Source organism: Cladophialophora bantiana (assembly GCF_000835475.1).
Source record: "Cladophialophora bantiana CBS 173.52 unplaced genomic scaffold supercont1.2, whole genome shotgun sequence".
Lineage (NCBI taxonomy): Eukaryota > Fungi > Ascomycota > Eurotiomycetes > Chaetothyriales > Herpotrichiellaceae > Cladophialophora > Cladophialophora bantiana.
Genome location: NW_015971576.1, coordinates 1,033,463 through 1,050,004, shown reverse-complemented (window position 1 = coordinate 1,050,004; position 16,542 = coordinate 1,033,463). Strand labels below are relative to the sequence as shown.

Below are 16,542 nucleotides of genomic sequence, written 5' to 3'. Positions count from 1 at the left end.
TTCATGCGTCTGTTGTGAAATGCCATGACATAAACATCGTTCCCTGTGATAAGGCATAAAAGTACACAAAACGGGCACTTAAAGATAGTAGAACAGTGTACTCGGTACTGAGGATCTTCCCGAAGATCGTGCACGTGGCACGGTCCCTTTATGTAATAGCGTATGGAGAATCGCATACTTGACACTCGGTATACCTATTGGGTATTACGACGTACCCAGTATTCAGACTTGCAACACTTGGATCAGCCCCGAATAATAGATGGGGGTGGAATTGATCCCGTGCCCAGCCCTCAGAATTTTTGTTTACCATTTCCAAGTTAGGTCTAGTGCTAGGTGGTTGGTGTGCCCACCTACGAAAATTTCGCCAATAGGAGTAGAGAAATGAGTTTTGAAAGCTTAGCTCTAGCTAATACACCTTTTTCAGCCCCCTTCCCAGCCCTGCCATCTAGATTTTATCTTTACTGCCACCAACATTCTATTCTAATCCTTTCCCAATTTGCTTGCTTGCCACTCAATATTGCACACTTCCTGCTTGTCAATGCTGAATTGGACTATACTTTTTCACGATGGAGGCTGGGGCGAAGAGCTTCAAGGTCGTGCACGTCGACTATATATCGCAAGATCGCTTAGAGGTTTGTGCGTTCTTCTTTCATCCATTCAACTCACTTCAACGCAGCAGCCTTGATCCTTGTTCATCTAACCAAGCATACCTGTGCTCCATATCTCATACATCTTATCCCTCCTTCATCAGGCATCTGCATTGGCCATTCTGCACACTCATTTTGTGCCGTCATGCATTCTCGCACAAGATCCGTTGCTATCGCAGCAGCCGCTCTCTCTTCATTGCCATTGTCTTCGGCGCTTCCAAGGCCACAAGCCTCTCCAGCTCAAACAGACTGCTTGTCTCCCTGTATTGTGTCAACCTCACCTGACCACGCCGGCATCTGCAACCCGGATTCCGTCGCCGCTGTTCAATCTTGCGTCGTATCGACATGCCCGCCCGAATCCATCGCGACCGCGATCGGTATGATAGTGTCACACTGTGCAGAGGAGCACGGTCCTGCGCAATATACAACTACTACGGCGGAAGTCTGGAATGACTGGGCAAGCACAACGTCTTCCCTTACAACCACGACTTCGCCTTCAGTTCAATGGAGTGACTGGACAAGCACAACATCCTCCCTTACAACCACGACTTCGCCTTCAGTTCAATGGAGTGACTGGACAAGCACGACATCCTCCCTTACAACCACGACTTCGCCTTCAGCTCAATGGAGTGACTGGACAAGCACAACGTCTTCCCTTACAACCACGACTTCGCCTTCAGTTCAATGGAGTGACTGGACAAGCACAACATCCTCCCTTACAACCACGACTTCGCCTTCAGTTCAATGGAGTGACTGGACAAGCACGACATCCTCCCTTACAACCACGACTTCGCCTTCAGCTCAATGGAGTGACTGGACAAGCACGACATCCTCCCTTACAACCACGACTTCGCCTTCAGCTCAATGGAGTGACTGGACAACTACTACGACAAGCACAACTACGAGCCAGACAACTGAGACATGGTCAGATTGGCTTATATCTACGTCAGTGGTTCCTGTCGCTCCTGTGGCAACAAGCTCTGCGTGGCAAGACTGGACAAGCACAAGCATCACGACTTCCTCTAGCAGTACGACTTCGTTGCCTTCGGCATGGGCTGATTGGACAAGCACAAGCATCACAACCTCTACAACCTCATGCACTACGACTTCGACGCCTTCATCCTGGGCAGATTGGACAAGCACGAGCACCATGTCTTCGGGCGAAGTCAAGACCAGAGTTACACCCTCCGCCAGCAGCACCTATACAACGACATGGACTTTTGGTGGCCCTTCGTCTGTTCCGGCGAGCAGCTCAAGCACCACGCCAGTCGCCCCCATTGCATCTACTTTTACCGGTGGCGGGAACAAACTTGCATCATCTGCTAGTATGATCCTTGCGGTCATGATCGTTGCCTTGCCCATGTTCTAACGGGAGAATGAGTGGGACCGGCAAAGAGTGGAGACGCACGTGTGTCTTGTTTTATTATCAATGGGACGGCAGTTGGGGAACACAGGAAAGGCGAAAGGTTCAACGGCACTTCATTGCTCTTCAGTTTCGGCACTTCTTCGACGGCAAAATTCAGCTTACGACATACTTAATACTCGATTACATATTGGATTATTTGATGCACAGACGGATGATGTCTTTATTATGATATTTCAGAAAGAGGGTTGCACGTATTACCTTCATTGGTTTCTAGGTGGGAAAAAGGATGAGAATACGAAGAGGGAAGGAAGAGAAGAAGGATCTTTCGGACATAATATGAATTTGGATACGTATGAAGGACTGAAATGAATGTAGACACGAAGCAAACGTGGCTTCATGAAAGTACGATATAGTTAGCTGTACAAAGATATTGGGGTAAGAGAATACAAGGCACCTACCACTTTCACAGCCCTGACGTTGTTTCCAATACGGCATACCTTTTGTTGTCTCCTAGTTAGCCAGTAATAACACGGAGATTACTCCACAGCGTAAGTAGCAGTTTCGGTATATGCCTAGTCGTGGAGAGGACGTAGACCTTTTCCCCAGCAGGCAGACACCCGCTAAAACCCCATTTCGGGGCAAGCTCGGCATACTTGCTTCCTCACGGCGGCTCCCCAAAGCCTTGTTGCTACTGTAGGTACCAGCCTATTGGAACGTCGTCTGTTCCTTCGAACTTACTCCGCCCCTTTCCTCCAATCCCATCAATATCATCTACTGCCAACTGAGAAAGTGGCTCACTCGACCGTTCGATGAATCGAAACCACTATACCCGCTCTTGCAAGCGTCCGTCGAAATGTCAAGGGCAGTAACAGGGCTAGAAGAGATTTCGCCAATTGCTGCCTGTCAATCTTTTGCCGGTTCGAGATTTGGATTTCCTGGCAACATACGGAGAAACAGAGAGTGGTCACCTGTTGGCGATCCGAAATTTTCTTCTCCAAATTTGAAGCTTCCATGGGCTTTGCACTTCTTCTTAGCTAGCGTGCTCCTCGGCTAAAGGGCAACAACTAGGGTTTCGAGTGGGCTGAGGAAACCGGGCGAATCCCGGGTTGAAGAGCTGGAAATGTCCTCAATATCAAAACCCCACCACCCACACAAACGACTGCTCAGCTTGCTACGCACCAGGTTCCCCGTCAGTCTCGGTCTGCTTTGCGGGGACAATCATCAAGCGAACCGGACCAAGTACAGAGCGCGAACTGCTCATCCCGGGGTCCACAATGACATAAACCCTTCCCCCCTTCCCAATATGGATACATCTCCTCCTGGTCACTGGTTGCGGGACGGCGCTGTCAGAGCGGAACCGCAAGTGATGAAATGAGGGGAGGAAGAGATGAAGATGGAGAAGCTATGACCCACGAAAGACAAGGGCGAGTATAAAGACGAACAGTGGTTGCCGGAGCCCCGTCAGTTGCAACTCGAAGTGGGCAGGAGTATCCCAGCCAGATCTCCCGAGTCTCTCACAAGAAGCCTACAAGCGAGGCCTATCTCTTTTGTTGTATATTCTCTCAAGCAAAGCCTTCAATATCCCCCAGGACCACAAGATGCCGAACACCAAGATTGTACATGTCCCTCACCTGGGCGGCATCGATGCCGCGTACCAGATGCCTCACCCTTATGACCCATCCAAGCCGACATTGATTCTCGTGAATAGCTTCACCACTTCATCTGAACTGTATCGGAAGCAGTACGCCAACAAGGCGCTGACAGACAAGATGAACCTTTTGGCCATCGAACTGCTCGGCCACGGGCAGACACGGACTAAGTCTGAAAATTTTACCTATTGGGACACTGCAATCATGAACATTCAGGTCATGGAGGCGCTAGGAATTCCAAAAGCTTTTGTCCTGGGCACCAGTCAGGGAGGGTGGATTACGGTGCGGATGGCGCTGTTGGCACCCGATAAGGCATGTCTCCATGACCCGCCTGTCTCTACAAGGATATGCTGACACGTGCCTTATAGATCCAGGGCATTATCCCTCTCGGCACCTCGCTGGACTATGAGTCCGAGCGAACACGCAAGCTCGGCTGCTGGGACGGCGTTGCCGCCTGTACAGGCCCAATCGACATGTGGACGACCAAGACCCCTACACCCGATTTTCAACCTGACATCGATTACTGCGACTTTCTAATTGACATTGGCTTCGGAAAGGACTGTCCCCAAGAGACGCGAGACTTCTGGCGCAAGACGATCCAAGCGAATTATCAGGGTGACGACGGTCGCAGGCGGGCGAGGATGGCGGCGATCAATCTGCGGGAGCGAGACGGGCTGCATGGACGATTGTTTGATGTCAAGTGTCCGGTTATGTGGTTGCATGTGAGAACTCTACCCGGCCCATCATGTGGCACCCACTTCATGATATAATGTAGCATGCGACCAACGTGTGAGATGCTAACTTGGAAATCGTGTAGGGAACTGCTGATGTTGTCTACAGTGTAGCCAATGCCGAGCAGGAAATCAAGCTCTTCGTCAACTCCCCGTCGGCGGAATTGGTTGTCGTACCGGGCGGCGCTCATTTCTTATCCGCCTCTCATCCGAATGAGGTCGACAATGCACTGATCGCGTTTGTGGGGAAGTATGCTTGAACCCGGAAGTGAGACTCTTCTCGGGAGACTCGAGGTACACTCGCCAGCTTTGATGGTGCCCCGGTAGCGGAGAGCGCGTTGGGTAATAAGTCTCTGCCGTGTCTATCAGGCCTGAACAGGATAGGCAGTTTAGATGGCAGAGTTATACAATTCCCTATCACTGCCAGAGTATAAACACACTTGAAAACAAAAGCCCATCCTCTTTGGAAGAACCAATTGAAAACTTTTCTTATCCGTCCTTGAACATTTCCGCGACCGCTTCGTACTAAGGGCGTCCTTGTTCTTGGAACTCCGAAGGACGAAGAGCCGCCGCTCAGTCGGCCGAATTCTCTGGCAGAACAGCGTTAATGGCGCCTAATATGCTTTATGTCGCGTTTAGGAGCTTTAGGCACCCGCCGGTAAATGTGGAAGTTTGTCATGTTGCGAGTTGTGATATACTAAGTTGAGGCGGCATATTGTACTGCAAGGTTGCGGATCCTTTTATTTCGGTCAGGCCCCCATAGGGGCAGGCTGCCTTGATCAACTACCACATCGATTCCGGAGACGTCCAGAAAGCATTTTATCTACGAAATAAAGAATAGAAGTGTGGCCTGAAAATAGTCCGATATAGGCCCACCGGGAAGCCAGCAATCAACTCCCGAGGGTATGCGAACAATCGTGTCACAGAATATCGGGTCGTGCGAAAATAGTAGTGGGCTGTGGGTATGTCGTCGGATTGATAGAGACCAGCCCGGCTCTTTAAACTAGAGAGGCCAGAAAAGATGCGATCCCATTACCACCTGGATGGTGGACGTCGTTCATCTCGATGGCGACTGGCATCCACGGCAGCGTTGATGAATTATTCTTTGATAACAACAATGTAGCTTCATGGGGTCTAACGTGTTAACGCCAGTTATAATCGGGTCTCTTCAATATCACCACAGGGAGAATTAAGTATCCAGAACAGATTGACAGACAGCGTGGCACGGAGATTCTGGTGTAAAAGCAGCGGCTAGCTTTGAACGCGGGTCGTGGCCAAGTCACTAAAGCAGCAACTGCGCAGCCCCTAGTTCCAACCTCAAGACCGGTAGATCTATTCGCCTGCCTGTCTGTCGATGTCGTCCTTGCTGCCACAACTTGCAAGCTGCCACCGCTCAGAGGTTCCTTGGTTTCGAAGCAGTCTCATACTATCTCTCGCTCTTTAAACTTATTGAAATCTCGTATTTCAAAAGATGGAAGGTGGGTTATTCTCGGCTCTACAGCATTTCCGTAACTAAAATCCGATCCAGGTCTGTTGTTCAACGTCAACGGGGGCTACCTGGAGGGTATAGTTCGTGGCTACCGCAATGCGCTCCTGACGAGCACGAACTATGGCAATGTATGTACCCTCATGAAACAGTCCAGGGACGCCACATTAACAGAACCTAGCTCACGCAGTGCGAAACTATCGAAGACGTCAAGACGCAGCTCGGTCCGGCTTACGGCGAGGCGCTCGCAAATCTTCCTCCAAATCCCTCCACATCGGCTCTGGCGAGTAAGACTACAGAGAAACTCGTCTCTGACTTCAGATACCTCCAAGGGCAGGCGACGGGATCATTGGCAAAATTCATGGAATACCTTACTTACTCGTACATGATTGACAATGTGGCCCTCCTCATTACTGGGACACTACACGAAAGAGACACCAAGGAATTATTGGAGAGATGTCATCCGCTGGGATGGTTTGAGACAATGCCGGTTCTTTGTGTGGCCACCAATATCGAGGAGCTGTATAACTCAGTCCTCATCGAAACTCCCCTTGCTCCATATTTCAAAGGAAGCTTGAGTCACCAGGATCTGGATGAGCTCAACATCGAGATTGTCCGAAACACCTTGTACAAGAACTATCTGGAGGATTTCTACAATTTCGTGAACACAGATCCCGATATGGCCATGACTCCGACTGGAGAAATCATGTCAGAAATCCTCGAATTTGAAGCTGATCGACGAGCTATCAACATCACCATCAACTCCTTCGGGACAGAGCTGACCAAGGACCAGAGGAAGAAGCTCTATCCTGAATTTGGGAAGCTACATCCAGAGGGAATGCTCATGCTCTCGAGAGCGGACGACCCGGAAGGTGTTGGACTTGCAGTCAGCGGTGTGGGTGACTACAAGCGTTTCTTCGACGAGGTCGGATTCAACCAAAGCGGTGTGGGCGCTAGCAACATGGTTGGAGGCACGGGTGGTGACTCCAAGTCTCTGGAAGACATGTTCTATCAGAAGGAGATGGAGCTCTCCAAGATGGTTTTCACTCGACAGTTTACCCACGCGGTTATATATGCATGGGTGAAGTTACGAGAGCAGGTTGGTTGGAATCCCCACTTGAGAGACAAGACTGCTCACCCTACTTTAGGAAATCAGAAATATCACCTGGATTGCCGAATGCATCGCTCAAAATCAAAAGGAGAGAATAGGAAATTACATCAGTGTGTTCTAACATGGTTAGGGTCATTGTCACGTGAACAGCACGGCGTTCGGTAGAAGGGGGTCTGCCTTCGCGGCCTACCACCTTGATAGCTCCAGACCTAATGAACAACTTTTTTCAACAACCTCTCAAGACGGCTTCCTTCGGCCTGTTTTGAAGATTTATCGATGCAGCGACTTCCAGGGGCCAGAGACGTCTGCGTCAAGAGCTCCTGACCACCTTCCGCACCGACTGCTCAGGGTGTGGTTGCCTGAGGAGAAATCATCAACAGCTCAACATCAATTGAGCTGTTCATCTATCCTCTGAAGTAACTTTTCGACAAACATTGTCGAGACGATCATCTACATCGACAATATCGTTGATTCATCTGCCTGATATTGCAGTCATTGATATCCTCACCTATCACGCAGCTTATCTCCCAAGTTCGACCTCTCATTCGATTGTTCGATCAATACCTTCGCACTAACGAAGTCATCGGGACCAAAATGTCGGAGTCCTGCGTCTCAACAATACCCTTTCGAAAGACTAAAGACTTTACGCCTGAACCGACTTCGTCATCCCTGAGCTTCCTGGACAAGAGCGACGCTTCGCACGGTTGCACCAAGTTTGTCTCAGGCGAACCTCCCCTCAAGAGAATAGATTCTGGTTTCTTCGAGGGAATCTGTCAAGGAGAAGAGTCAGTCGGGTCACCACCCCTAGCCAAAGACAACGAGAGTTGTAGACCATCATCCTCAACACCGAAACCACAGATTGGCCATTTCATCGTACCAAAGCGGTTACGGCATGCCATTCGACAAGACCTCTGTGACCCTAGAGCTTTACTTCATTCACTCCGTCACGGCTATCTCCACACAGACGTTCGGTGCGATAAACAAATCGCAGCTCTCTGTTCGCAAGCGGCGGGTTCAAGTCAAAATATGGAGGTTGTCAAATATTCAAGAGTGTTCCTCAGTGATATGTCCACGGAACCGACGTTCAGGATATCCCAACTCTATGGTCATGGGGCTTCCGACATAGAGGCTTACCTGTACCGATGGGCCGCCGAAAGAGCTGCTATGCATCAACGCCAAGCACGCACGAACGTCGGTAAAATGAAGGAAAAGCAATCCCAGGTGGAAGGAGGACTTCTGGCTGGCTTGAGGAAACGTATCGACCGACCGGCTGGATACCCCCGGATTCTCCACTGCCGAGTTAACAAGCCGGCGCGCCCAGAGAAGACGTTGCTTTCCAGCTATTCAGAGGCATTCAGAACATGGGATGCTGCTATGTCGCAATCTATACCGGGCTATGCTGGCGACTATGAGAAGAGGCATTGGTACATATCTCAATGGGATGGTCCAAGTGCTAAGTGATGGCTTGACCGTACTAATTGAAGAAGGCGGTGGCGTTCGTGTTTTAAGAGGAAATTAAACGTGGTCTTCTGTTCTAGACACGTCTCGGCTGGGGCTCAGTCAAGGACCAAGATCGCTTGAAGTGCAAGGGATGCCAGTTTTGTGACATTGATTCAGTCATTGTCGAGATACATTCGTCGCCTGCAGCGAATACATGAAGTCGCTCATTCTGAGCCCAATACCTTGCGTTAACGGAGACAGATCAATGAGACTGAAATTTGGCAGCCCTCTTATTTTCCCTTTCGCTTTCTTCTTTTCCTTTCTTTTCTATCTTTACCTCAAAGCTTCGTACGCAGGTCCATTCCTCGCGTCCTTCCCCGCCCTCATCTTGGCCGCCCTCTTCATCTCCTTCTTCTCCCTCTTATCCTCCTTCTTCTGCACCTTCCTCGCCTTCTTCTCGTGCTTCCTCTCTTTGTCCTCCTCGGAGAAGTCGCTGCGCTCGCCTTGCAAGAACCTGCCGGGGTAGAAGATGTTCAGGACCAGCAGGGCGAAGAACATGGGCACGGCGTCGAAGACGTAGGCGAACCACTCGTGCGTCACTGTGGGAGAGTTGGCACCCGTGCCGAACTCGACGAGCCTGTAGATGTTCCGAATTATGATCAGCGCGAGCGTGATGTAAAGGAGGCGGAGGAGCGGCGTGGCGAGGGCGAGGTCCGGCATGGTAGTAGCGACGCCCGGCATTGGAAAGGGGGAGTAGTCGAGCCGGAAGGAGGCGGATCGGGTTGGATTTGGCGACGACGACGGGGCTAGGACGGGTTGGTAACGCGCTTCGGCGTCGGCGTCGTGGTAGCCTGACTTGGTCGAGGTTCTCTGCTTCAGCCGCTTGAGTTTGCGTTGAAAGCCAACGGCTAATGAGATGAAGACGACGAGGAAGAACAGCTGTACGCCGACGCCGCCTGTGTAGATATTCAAGCCGGTCTTCTGGACAGAGGGGCTCACACCAGGTCCGGTCATGGTGCCGCCGACGGCTTGAATCAGGAACGCCGTGATGTCGAACGCAACGAACATTCGTGTGATTGCCCGCGCACGGATCTTGAACACACGGTCCTCACCTTTGGGCAGGAAGAAGTGGATCATCCTGCCCAGGAGCATGTAGATGTATGCGTTGATCCAGAGCGGCGCGAGCAGGATCAGCAGGAGCTGCACCGTGTAGATGCCGCTCGACAATTGGTTCTCGATGGAGAATATCCGGGCAACATAGCCGCCCGTTTCCCACAGGGCGCCCATGATGAGAACCATGGCGAAGGGTTTGCGGTAGACGATCGCCTGGACCATGTGCACGCAAGTGCTGAGGCCGAAGAGGACCGTAAATAGAATTGCGGCGCCGAAGGACGGGCAGTAGGACCAGACGTCGTCGGGCCCTGAGCCGGCGTGGCACACGATGTTGGGCATTATTGTGGTTGCTTTTTCAGGTTGGGAGGGCTTCTTCCAGAGAAGTGGTGGCGCTTAAACAGGATATGGAGTGGCAGTTTCTTGGGTTCCTAGAAAGAGTGGATCTCTGAGGACTGGAGACGGGGGTGAAGTTGGAAGTGTATAGCTGGATTGGAAATTGAATATGAAGACTTCAATGAGGCGGCCCATGGTTGATATAGATCACAAACCTTTGGGTGGAGGAATGCTGAAAATAGCTGCCTGGAAATTGACATTGGTACTTAACTGCAAACGATAACAAACAAGGCTGTGTGTCCTAGGGTACGGTTTCAGAGAATGGCGTATTTTCACATACGAGGCGTGAATGAGTTTAGCTCGTACGAGCTCCCCACCAGCCGCCGTCCGGCTCTGGGAGCACTGGTGATAGAGGTGGTGGTTATGCGGACGAAGCCTGGAGTCGACTGAAGGGGGGCGAAACGGGGCTTAGATGTCGGCAGCATGAATTTGCGAAGGGGCTTGAGGGCGGCACTAGCACGCAAGGCTAGAATCCGTAAGCTATGATTGGTCAGGATCTTCTTCGTATTTTCTAACCATTTTCAGTTAGCACAGGTGGCCTTGTTTGGGGACACTGGCCACACTGGCCCAACTAGGTGCGCAGCCAAGGGGCTTCGTTGTCGTTCCTGGCCAGCGTCCTCCATCCTCTTCATACTTCTCTGCTACGCAAAGAGGGGCGGTCCTTAACTCAGCATTGGTGCCCTAGCCGTATGTGGTGCGAGTAGAGACAGCAGGGCCGTAAATGCAGTCCCAAGCTTGTTGCCTGGCCCCAATGCATGGGAGATCATTAGCAGCAGAGATCAAAAGGTCGGACTCCCTTAGTCTCCAGGCAGTAGCTAAAAAGTGCTGGCGAGTTCTTTTGGCTGTGCTTCTTGGTTCAGCTTGGGTCAAGTTGACTTCTGACACGGGGCTGATTGGAAACTGAATATAATATCTCCCAAAACTCAACTCCCGGATGTTTTCGAAGCCATGAGGAAATGGTCGAAAGTTGCAGAAAATGATCAGAATTGGTAAAAACAAAGTCCGAACGGGATGCTTCACCTGCAAGTAAGTCAAGCCTAGACTTGCCAGATGGCTATTTGTTGCGCCATCACACTCTCCTAACGTGGACCACATCAGACGGCGACGAGTCAAATGCGACGAGGCACGACCCAGCTGCAATCGCTGCATCAAGGCTGGTAAGATATGTGAAGGATACGCCAACGATCCGGAGTCCGGTCGAGGGAACGAACCCGTCAGATTTGTCGTCTACTCTCCCCACAATCCAACCCCCCTGTTGTCTGAGCATCCAGATCTGGATTGGTCGGAGCGGCGGGCATTGAGCTACTTCCAGGATCGGACTGCTCTGGAGCTTGCCGGCGCTTTCCAGCCAGACTTCTGGTTAGCCACTATTCTGCCACTCGCCAGGCAGGAGACTTCTGTCAGACATGCTCTCATTGCCTTAAGCAGCATGCATGAACACTTCGCCGGCGCCGATCATTTCTCGCCCACACGAGGCGTCGATTTTGCCTTGAACCATTACGGCAAAGCTATGCGAGAGGTTGTGAAACTGAAGCAGTCCCAGCTGGACCGGCGCTTCGATTACGCCCTGGTCACGTGTGCTCTGTTCTCTGCCTTTGAGAGTATCCAAGGACAGTATCACGAGGCGTGCAACCATGCTGCCTCCGGCATTAGAATCCTTGCTGAAGAGCAACGAAGTCCTAGCGCCAATACCAAGCAGACAGGGATTCCTCGTGAAGCCCTTACGCGGGTTTTCATCGCCATGGGGAGACAGATAATGGAGATCGGGGATCCCAACTTCCCGAGTCCTAGACCGGAGTTGTACCGTACGAATACCGCAATACCCATGCCGGATCAATTCACCTCGCACGAGCACGCCCTGCTGCACATGGAATTTCTCCTGGCCGACCTAGTCGAATACGCGTACCGAGCAGAGACGCTGGTGAATCAAGGACCCATCTCAGACGACGTTGCTCTTTCCCTCCTGACAGATTTCCACGCCATCAAGATCCAATTTGGGAAATGGCAGGCTGCATTTGACGCGTTCTCTTCTGTCGATGCGCACGAATACTCGCGAGAGACACCCGAGTCCTCCAGCTCAACCGCTTCCTCCCCATCAGGAGAGCATTTCAGACAACCACGGAGTCCTGCTTTCCTTATTCTCAGAGCCTACCAAGCTCTCATGATAGCATTCCTCGCACGAATCGAACGCAACGACGAAGCAGCGTTCAATGATTTTGGTCCGCAATTCTGGACGGCTCTAGATGCCGTGGAGGAGTTTATCCAAAGTACCTCCACTTTCGTCAATCCGGTGGATAGCAAGTATTCGTCGTCAGGCCGACCCTCCGACCCGACCACCTCAACCTCGACCTCGGCCTCAAACTTGACTCCGCAATCGTTCTCACAACCATCACACGCGGGACGGTGCCTCACCGTGCGGCCGACGTTCTCTCTCGCACTCGGGATCGTGCCTACCCTCTTCCTCATCGCCTCCCGAACCTTCGACATCCCCTTGCGCGACAAAGCCCTCGCGCTCCTCCGTATGTGCAACCGGCGCGAGGGGCTTTGGGATTCCCGCTTCGCCGCGAGTCTGGTCGACCGGGTCATCGAGTTGAGGGATATGGCCAGACAGATGGGCGGCGGGCAACAACATCCCGTCGATGCCGATGTGGATGGCCCTGTGACGCAGACGACAATGGGCCGGGGGGGAAGCCAAGAGACAAACAACCGTCCCCCAGGGGCCGGCGGAGGCAGCGGCGGAACCGGCGTGGAGTTCAAGTTACTGGACATCAAGTTCCTCCCGGGCAGGAGATGCATGTTTCGATACGCCTTCGTCACGACCCAGGGCAAGACGGAAGGAATCCCGATTCCGATGCTGAGTAGTGAAGTACCGAGCCATGTCTCCGGCGCAAAAGTGCATTCTGTGAGGGAGTTTTGGGAGGAGTTGCATTGGAAAGGATAGCGGGCAGGCAACGGAGAAAAAGATAGCCACAGGTACGGTCGTTCGCTGATGGCTTTAATTAATCCTACCAAATCAATCTTATAGCGCCACGGAGTCTCCGCAAGAAATCACGTCGATTTGAGCTTTATTCAGCAGGGTCTCTGTCCGGCAAACTGGGCGCTTCCCCAAGAAAAGTCTCGCGAAGTGCAGATCTCTCGAAGATGGAGTCCGTCCCTCCCTGTTTTCGAATATGAGACAGCATCTTGCGCACACCTAGGTTGTTGAATAAGTAGTTGGCCCATAAAGGGCCAGTGAGATATCCACACTTTCCTAACTGATGCCACTCTGTACTCTGAAGAATGCAGAATCCCCGTCCATGAAATACGCCACCCGCCTGGTGAAGACCTCTCCAGCACTTGGTTCAAGGCACTTCGGTTGGGTATTTTTCAAATGTTGTTTTGTTGTAATAATTTTTTTTCTCTTTTGTGCGTGGGTTTGATTTTCGTACGGCGATTGCGAAATTTGGTCTCGAAATGCTCAAACAGGCATATGGAGTGGCACAGCACAGGAATATCAACGACGGTCCGGCGGACCATCAGGATCGATTGATCATAAAACAGTAGCTTTGCTACCGCTACGCGTGTGAGGGCGTGACAACTAGCCTTGCAAGCGATTCCAAGCATGATCACTAGTCATACTGGAATAGTACACTGATGCTCTCACCATAATGTACCCTTCGAATCGCCTATTGGTAACACCCATGTATTAACATTAATCGCCTTCAGCTGACTTCATCAAACTAGGCCTTGACTCACCTCGGCGAAGACGTGACCAACCTCAAGCACCTCAAGTTTGGGGCATTTCCGGACATGGTGAGACTGGTCCACGGTATTGGTGACGATAACTTTGTCCAGTGCACTGGCATTAATTCTTTCAATAGCGTCACCACTCAAGACGCCGTGAGTCACCAATGCATAGACTTTACTGGCCCCTTCTTTCTTCAGAAGTTTCGCGGCTCTGGTGATCGTGTTGCTGGTGTCGGCCAGATCGTCGATGAGAATGGCGACCTTGGCAGTAACGTCGCCGACAAGCATCATGGTCGCATTCTGCCGATCGGTAATCTTGGTGGGCCTACGCTCTTTGTGGATTAGTGCGAACTCGATTCCCAGAGAGTCGGCGATGGCGGTTGCTCGTTTGGCGCCTCCAGCGTCGGGACTAACGACAACTCCATTCCGGTAGTCTGGAATGTGCTGCTGGATGTATTTCTTCAGGATGGGACGCCCATAGAGATTGTCAACGGGAATGTCGAAGAAGCCCTGATATTGAGGATCATGGAGATCCATCGTGATGATATGGTCTGCGCCGGCGCAGGTTAAGAGATCTGCCACAAGAGTGCCTGCTTGGGCGACCCATTGTCGATAGCCTGGACGAGGTTTGAAATTATCTTGAGGATCGATCTTTGGCGGCGGGGCGAAATCATGATTTGCAACGCCGTTGGCGGCCGAGGCTGTGGAGTCTCCTCGCTTTCGTTGCACTGGAAAGTACTCCGATTTGGTTGATGAATGGGAGCTTGCGTCACGGTCACGGTAGTGGCTGAAGCGGGCCTGATATGTAGGGCTGTTCTCGGCCTCATCGAGCTGCGACTTTGATGTGGCTTTGTGCAGAGGATGTCCATTTGTGAGGCCCTGGCTCTCGGCCTTGTCCGGATGTGGAGTCGGCGGAATGCTGTCGAAGGTATAGCCATTCGCATCCGGAACCAGTTTATTAGACGTATTCGACGCCTTGACCAGAGGAGCACCGCTCTTGTTGTAGGGTATGTCCGACTGTCGAGAGTAAGGGAAGAGCGGAAGTACAGCGGTGACCTTTTTCGCGGAGGCAGTCTTGCATGCTGAAATGGCAATGAGAAGCTCAACAAAGTGGTCATTCACCTTGCCACCACCAGACTGTATGATATAGACATCTTTTCCTCTGACTGACTCGCCTATCTCAACTCTGGTCTCTCCAACTGAGAATTTTGAGAACAGAGCTTGACCAGGGGCAATGCCGAGAATCTCGCAGATGGTTTCGGTCAAGGTTGGATGGGATGAACCCCCGAACACGACAATATTCCTGACCATCTTGTTTCGATCGACGGATGCAGACGGTAATCTTGTCTGACGTGTAAGGTGGGCTGGAGGATCTTGTAGGGTATGAGAAGGGAGGGTCGGTAGGATGAGACAGCACTCGAGAGGTGGAGATATTTGTAGTTGGCGTTAGACTATGCAGCCCGCTGTAGGCCGTGAAGCCAAGGGGGTCAACCTGGTGGTTGACATGATACAAGGAAAGGGTGAAACTCCGGATGGAAAAGTTCAAAAAAAAATCAAAATGAGAGCAAAGTGCAGTTGGTGGTTTTGCTAAGTTTGCTCTCCCCACGGAACTTTTTGTCTCGCCCCACTTTCCGCCTTGGATTCAAAGTGGTAGGGGATTTTCCCGAGGTAGAAGCATCGTCAAGCGCATTTCCATGCCGGCAAGACCCAAGACCAGTAAATTCTTGAGCCAACTAACATGAGCTTGACAAGACCTATTTGGCTTCCATGTCTGCTCCACAGATCGAAGGGTATGCACCACCCACATATCTCGTCCAGTCCGCCTGTGCATTTTGGAGACTACAAAAGCGCCGCCTGTCAACACCGACCCATTTTGCCATGCCATCAATAGACGCCTGACATCAATCACCTGTGTCAACCTCGAGATCCAGTTGGACGTTGTTGCTAACCCCGTAGTCTTGGAGAGTGAGTTGATCCTTGAAAGGTCTTTCGCCCTGTCGCTTAAGCAGTATCTCGTGAGGCTGTCTGCCAATCATCGAGGCAACTATAACTTTGAAGTCCTCTAGTATTTGGTTAGCAAGTGAAGAAACCAAAGAAAATGGTACAGGCTCACTTATTGGATCTGTGGGATAGCATGGAATGGCTTTCTTCGTGCCCAGCCTGTCGTTGACGTAGACAATAATCATCGGCTGCACTGGCGCTGCCGGCGGTGGCTTCTTCTCTTTCTTGTCCAGCTTATCCTTCTTCTTTTCTTCGTGGGATCCTGACTCCTCCCGATCTCGTCGCCTGTCGCGATCTCTGTCATCTCTCCTGGGAGAGCGTCTTCGAGAAGGTGGAGTTCTGGATCTCGACCGAGGTCGATAGTGATCTCTGTATCCTCGCTGTAGTCCCGAGTCATGGTCTCGCCTCGAGTCGTTGTCGTCTCGACGTTTGTCTTTCCATCTGAACCCTGCGTCCTTGCGCCGCGGTCGATCCTCGCGCCTGTCTCTATCGCGTCGAGGAGACCTGCTTCGTCGGCGGTCTTCGCCCCTGGACGATTCTCGCTCTTTCCTGTCAGTATTGGTGGTCGGAAGTGAGGGTAACGCAGTCTCACGCTGATCGTCGGCCATTATTCGGAGCCCAGGCCGCCTCTTATAGATTCAAGAGCGTGAGTGGAAAATTCGGTCGATGTGGCTGAGCTGCCTGTGGGACAACAAAGAACTTGCAGAGTACGAGGTAAATGGCCCGCCATTAGGCTACCGGAAAAACCTGGGGGCTACGGATAAATTCGGATAAACTAAACACTAGTGTTAGGGTTCTCAGATTGGTACAGACCTCGAGAAAGAGTGCTCAGGTTATCATGAGGAAACGGCTGTTTGGCAAAAGGCTGGCACAATCGGG

The 16,542-nt window shown here is 51.6% G+C and overlaps 7 protein-coding genes across 7 annotated transcripts; 4 read left to right on the top strand and 3 right to left on the bottom strand.

The window, feature by feature from the left end:
* Nucleotides 1-792: 792 nt before the first annotated feature.
* Nucleotides 793-2,016, top strand: Z519_01387 (uncharacterized protein; the record flags this gene model as incomplete). Its single annotated transcript, XM_016759144.1, has 1 exon — nucleotides 793-2,016. One exon carries the CDS (start codon nucleotides 793-795, stop codon nucleotides 2,014-2,016), a length of 1,224 nt encoding a protein of 407 aa, XP_016624472.1.
* A 1,595-nt stretch (nucleotides 2,017-3,611) lies between these two features.
* On the top strand, nucleotides 3,612-4,653 carry Z519_01386 (uncharacterized protein; the record flags this gene model as incomplete). The annotated part of the gene is made up of 3 exons (XM_016759143.1): nucleotides 3,612-3,944; nucleotides 4,031-4,384; nucleotides 4,480-4,653. 3 exons carry the CDS (start codon nucleotides 3,612-3,614, stop codon nucleotides 4,651-4,653), a joined length of 861 nt encoding a protein of 286 aa, XP_016624471.1.
* A 1,211-nt stretch (nucleotides 4,654-5,864) lies between these two features.
* Z519_01385 (V-type proton ATPase subunit D) lies at nucleotides 5,865-8,451 on the top strand (the record flags this gene model as incomplete). Its single annotated transcript, XM_016759142.1, has 5 exons — nucleotides 5,865-5,871; nucleotides 5,922-6,010; nucleotides 6,061-6,978; nucleotides 7,028-7,100; nucleotides 7,523-8,451. 5 exons carry the CDS (start codon nucleotides 5,865-5,867, stop codon nucleotides 8,449-8,451), a joined length of 2,016 nt encoding a protein of 671 aa, XP_016624470.1.
* A 312-nt stretch (nucleotides 8,452-8,763) lies between these two features.
* On the bottom strand, nucleotides 8,764-9,882 carry Z519_01384 (uncharacterized protein; the record flags this gene model as incomplete). Its single annotated transcript, XM_016759141.1, has 1 exon — nucleotides 8,764-9,882. One exon carries the CDS (start codon nucleotides 9,880-9,882, stop codon nucleotides 8,764-8,766), a length of 1,119 nt encoding a protein of 372 aa, XP_016624469.1.
* A 1,030-nt stretch (nucleotides 9,883-10,912) lies between these two features.
* Z519_01383 (uncharacterized protein) lies at nucleotides 10,913-12,877 on the top strand (the record flags this gene model as incomplete). The annotated part of the gene is made up of 2 exons (XM_016759140.1): nucleotides 10,913-10,962; nucleotides 11,035-12,877. The coding sequence occupies 2 exons, from the start codon at nucleotides 10,913-10,915 to the stop codon at nucleotides 12,875-12,877; spliced, it is 1,893 nt and encodes a 630-aa protein (XP_016624468.1).
* A 667-nt stretch (nucleotides 12,878-13,544) lies between these two features.
* Nucleotides 13,545-14,973, bottom strand: Z519_01382 (uncharacterized protein; the record flags this gene model as incomplete). Its single annotated transcript, XM_016759139.1, has 2 exons — nucleotides 13,545-13,601; nucleotides 13,672-14,973. 2 exons carry the CDS (start codon nucleotides 14,971-14,973, stop codon nucleotides 13,545-13,547), a joined length of 1,359 nt encoding a protein of 452 aa, XP_016624467.1.
* Nucleotides 14,974-15,563: 590 nt separating this feature from the next.
* On the bottom strand, nucleotides 15,564-16,271 carry Z519_01381 (uncharacterized protein; the record flags this gene model as incomplete). The annotated part of the gene is made up of 2 exons (XM_016759138.1): nucleotides 15,564-15,724; nucleotides 15,776-16,271. The coding sequence occupies 2 exons, from the start codon at nucleotides 16,269-16,271 to the stop codon at nucleotides 15,564-15,566; spliced, it is 657 nt and encodes a 218-aa protein (XP_016624466.1).
* Between the last annotated feature and the right edge of the window lie 271 nt (nucleotides 16,272-16,542).